Raw genomic sequence first — 3,602 nt, 5'->3', positions numbered from 1 at the left:
CTTTTGACTTTTCCCCTGTCCTGAATCCAACAATGTGGTGATTGAAATCTGGTTGTGTCATCAACAAAAACTTTAGTTCTAACTGGAAAAGAGGCATGAAGATGGGGATCGGTTCCGGACATATGCCTGAACCCTATATCGGGTGGCCAGAAAGCAGTTTCCCTTGGGTTTGTGGAGATGTGATCCAAACCCAGGTGGTGGTGGTGGGGCTTGGTGAAGGAATTTGGTGGTGGTGTGTAACGCTCCGCATTTTCGCACTTTCCTATTTTAGCAAGACGTGTTGTACTTTCCGTATTTAGACACTTGTACCCTCTTTGTAATCTACTTTCGTTCCGTTTGTAATTCGAGACTATTGATCATAATGAAAACGAAGCTATTTTGTGTATTCATATTAGTCTTATGTGCAACTGTTAATCAAATTCTCATTTGAACGAAATATTATTCAATGATTCTTTATTTATTGACACTTGATACTCGTTAAACTAGTTAAAACTCTTAAAATAATGAGATTCAGAAGCTTCGTGAAATAAATAATCGTTTAAAGATTTTTTTTCCTAATTTAAATTCGTTCATAAATACGGGTATTTATCGATCCTATTCTATTTAATTAATTAAATTAGTTAATATTAGAGTTAATTACATAGTTAGTCCTTGTGGTTTGCACAAAATAACATACTTAGGTACTAATAGTTTAAAATCACCTTCTAGGGTATTAACTTTTCGTTTTGTAACGTTTGTAGGTATTAACTTCTAGGGTATTAACATAGTTAGTCCCTGTGGTTTGCACAAAATAACATACTTAGGTACTAATAGAATGTGATTTTAAACCTACAAATAACGTTAATACCTCCAAACGTTACAAAATGAAAAGTTAATACCTAGAATGTGATTTAAACTATTAGTACCTAAGTATGTTATTTTGTGTAAACCACAGGGACTAACTATGTAATTAACTCTTAATATTATTATATAAAAAGTTTATCTTATAATATCTATTAAGTCTCGTTAGATATTAAAGTTAGTAAACTAACTTAGTTAGTTCAAACTTAAAGGTTAGTTTCCTTTTAAAATAACATAATTTGATTAATTAAAGTGCAGGGGGTAATTTGTGCAAATGCTGAAAATATAATGTTTAAAAAAAAAGCTGCTGACCACGGGGATCGAACCCGGGTCAACAGCCCTCACACACACACGCCTAACCAGTTGGGCTGGGACTTCTTATTGAACTTAACCCGGCCCAGAATTTATTTAACATCTCGTTCGAACAACCTGATCAGCACAAACAGACCTAAACAGACGCGAATTTAGGCACGGTACACCCCAATTTTCCCTCGAATTACCCAAAACAAAATTATTTTAATTTAAATTAAACATTAATATATTTTAATACTTTAATATAAATAAACTAACCTCACAAACAGTGGCGGAGCTTGACCAAAACTTTCGAGTGGGCGTAAAGTGATGGGACTCAATTTTTTTTTCCTATAGTTATGTTTCGGGTCGGGTCAGGTCGGCTATTCGATTCAAGTCGGGTCAAATAATAATAGTTCCAAATAAAACTAAAAAAAATCACTTATTTAAAGGACCCGTTCTTGCACATAGAAAAACAAAATATTGTATAACAAACAAAAGACTTATATATATATATATATATATATAAAGATATGAGATAAATGGAACCTGGACGAAGAATTACAACTCAGCCCGACGACCTTTAAGATTTTTGAATTCATCAATTATGTCTTCCGAATCAAACTTATCAGCAATTTCTTTTTCTATGTAAATCACCAAGCTATCTGTGAGATATTCATCAGCCATTTTATTGCGAAGGCGATTCTTGAATATTTTCATTGCTGAAAATCCCCGCTCTGTTGTTGCAGTTGAAACTGGAAGTGTCAAGATTAGCCGAACAACTCTATCAACCAAAGCGTACTCCTCTCGTTTGTTAGTTTTCACAAGAGTTTTGCATAGATCAGAAAGAGTTGATACACTACTTAGCCTGATATTCTCTGACAATTCAACATTAAAAAGCTCTAACTGTCTTCGTAACCCAGTGATCTCTTTGTCCGTAAAATCTTCATGATAAAACTTCTCAACTAGAAGACAAATCTGATCAATGTTAATCACTTTTGAAACTAGACTAGAACTAAGAGATAACAACTCAATCGTGCGCTCATTGAATCTACTATTTAACTCATGTATCTGTTTATCCAATGTGGATGTAAACAAATCTACTCGGTAATAATGCTCAAATGTAAATTGAAGATCGTTTTTACAAGCCCGATACCGAGTAGATGTAAATGGAGCTTTCATATCCGGAACTTCTATTTGATGTTTGTTACAAAACAAAGTAACTTCTTTAATTAAAGAATCCCATCCATCGTTTCTGTAATTATTTAGAGTTATCTTTGTTGCCGAAACTAATTCCATTGCATTCAGAATATCTTGGGATTTCCTTTGTAATGCTTGAGAAAGTATTTCGGTTTTTCCCATTACTTTCTCTATCAAGTGAAGAATAAAGACAAACTCAAATGATTGCATGTTACGCCAAGCTCCTTCAGCATCTCCACGTTGAGCAAAAGTAGTATGAGCTACGTCATCGATTATTCCTGCGAGAACAACACGAGTGGCATCAAACATCTTAATCAAACTACAAACGGAGTTATAGTGAGACCCCCAACGAGTATCACCAGCTCTTCTTAATGTCCCAAGTTGATTCTGTCCTTTCCCCGAATTGATTTCACCCAGTTCCAATAACTTTTCAACCTCGCTTGCTGATGTATTGCAAAATACATCGGTATTCGCGTCGGTTTTAGTCGTTAGTTAGTTAGTTTTAGTGTCGGTTTAGTTTAGAATGTACATACTATTGATTTATTTGTGTTTCCAGGTCTTTACAGCCAAAAGGAGTGAAAACGAGCAGAAATCTGGAATGGCGGAAGGCTGGCACGGAAACCGAGGAAGTCGGGAGCTGAAACGAAGAAAATTTGCAGTTCTGGAGCTCCCAGGCGGGCCGCATAGACTAAACAGTCAACTTCACACGCCCCGCATTGACTTAAAGGAGAAATAGAGGAATAACATCCTCTCGCGCCCCGCGTGAACTTAGTCAGATATCTTAGGCGGGCCGCGAGAGATTTGTAAAGCGAATCAGGATTGTAAACCCTAGGCGACCCGCGTTAGCTCAAGCCATTTCTTCACGCGGGCCGCCTAAAGAGACTGTGTCGGCAGAAATACGCAGATTGCATGGCAAGTTAGGGTTTTTGGGTTATAAAACAACATATACGCGTGCACAGCCGAATAACTACGAACTTGGGCAACTTTGGGCAAGAATTGGCTGCTGATTGAAGGCTGTGGACGTGCTTGAAGCATCTTGGAAGCTTGGAATCATTGGGATAGCGTTTTTGAGCATTCGGGAGTGAAGATTCGGGTTCTACATACCTTTTTCTTTCGTTCTTTGTTTGTTTAGACTTTGTTACCAATGAATTCAGTTGATACAATGCTTTTGACTTTGTTTTTGATGATGTTTTCCGGCTAAACCCATAAACTACCTAGGCGATGACTATGGCATAATAAAGTTTGGATTTTTATTTGATTATTGATGTGGG

The 3,602-nt window shown here is 36.5% G+C and overlaps 1 protein-coding gene across 1 annotated transcript; it reads right to left on the bottom strand.

Annotated features, from left to right (window-relative positions):
* Nucleotides 1-1,692: 1,692 nt before the first annotated feature.
* LOC110931695 lies at nucleotides 1,693-2,640 on the bottom strand. The gene has a single exon (XM_022175079.1). It carries the CDS (start codon nucleotides 2,638-2,640, stop codon nucleotides 1,693-1,695), a length of 948 nt encoding a protein of 315 aa, XP_022030771.1.
* Nucleotides 2,641-3,602: the final 962 nt, after the last annotated feature.

The sequence above is a fragment of the Helianthus annuus genome, chromosome 11 (genome assembly GCF_002127325.2).
Source record: "Helianthus annuus cultivar XRQ/B chromosome 11, HanXRQr2.0-SUNRISE, whole genome shotgun sequence".
NCBI lineage: Eukaryota > Viridiplantae > Streptophyta > Magnoliopsida > Asterales > Asteraceae > Helianthus > Helianthus annuus.
This window is presented reverse-complemented; position numbering and strand designations above follow the sequence as displayed.

Bases quoted from the DNA above. Each gene is read 5' to 3' on its own strand.
- LOC110931695 (XM_022175079.1), bottom strand. From the start codon at position 2,640: ATGTTTGATGCCACTCGTGTTGTTCTCGCAGGAATAATCGATGACGTA.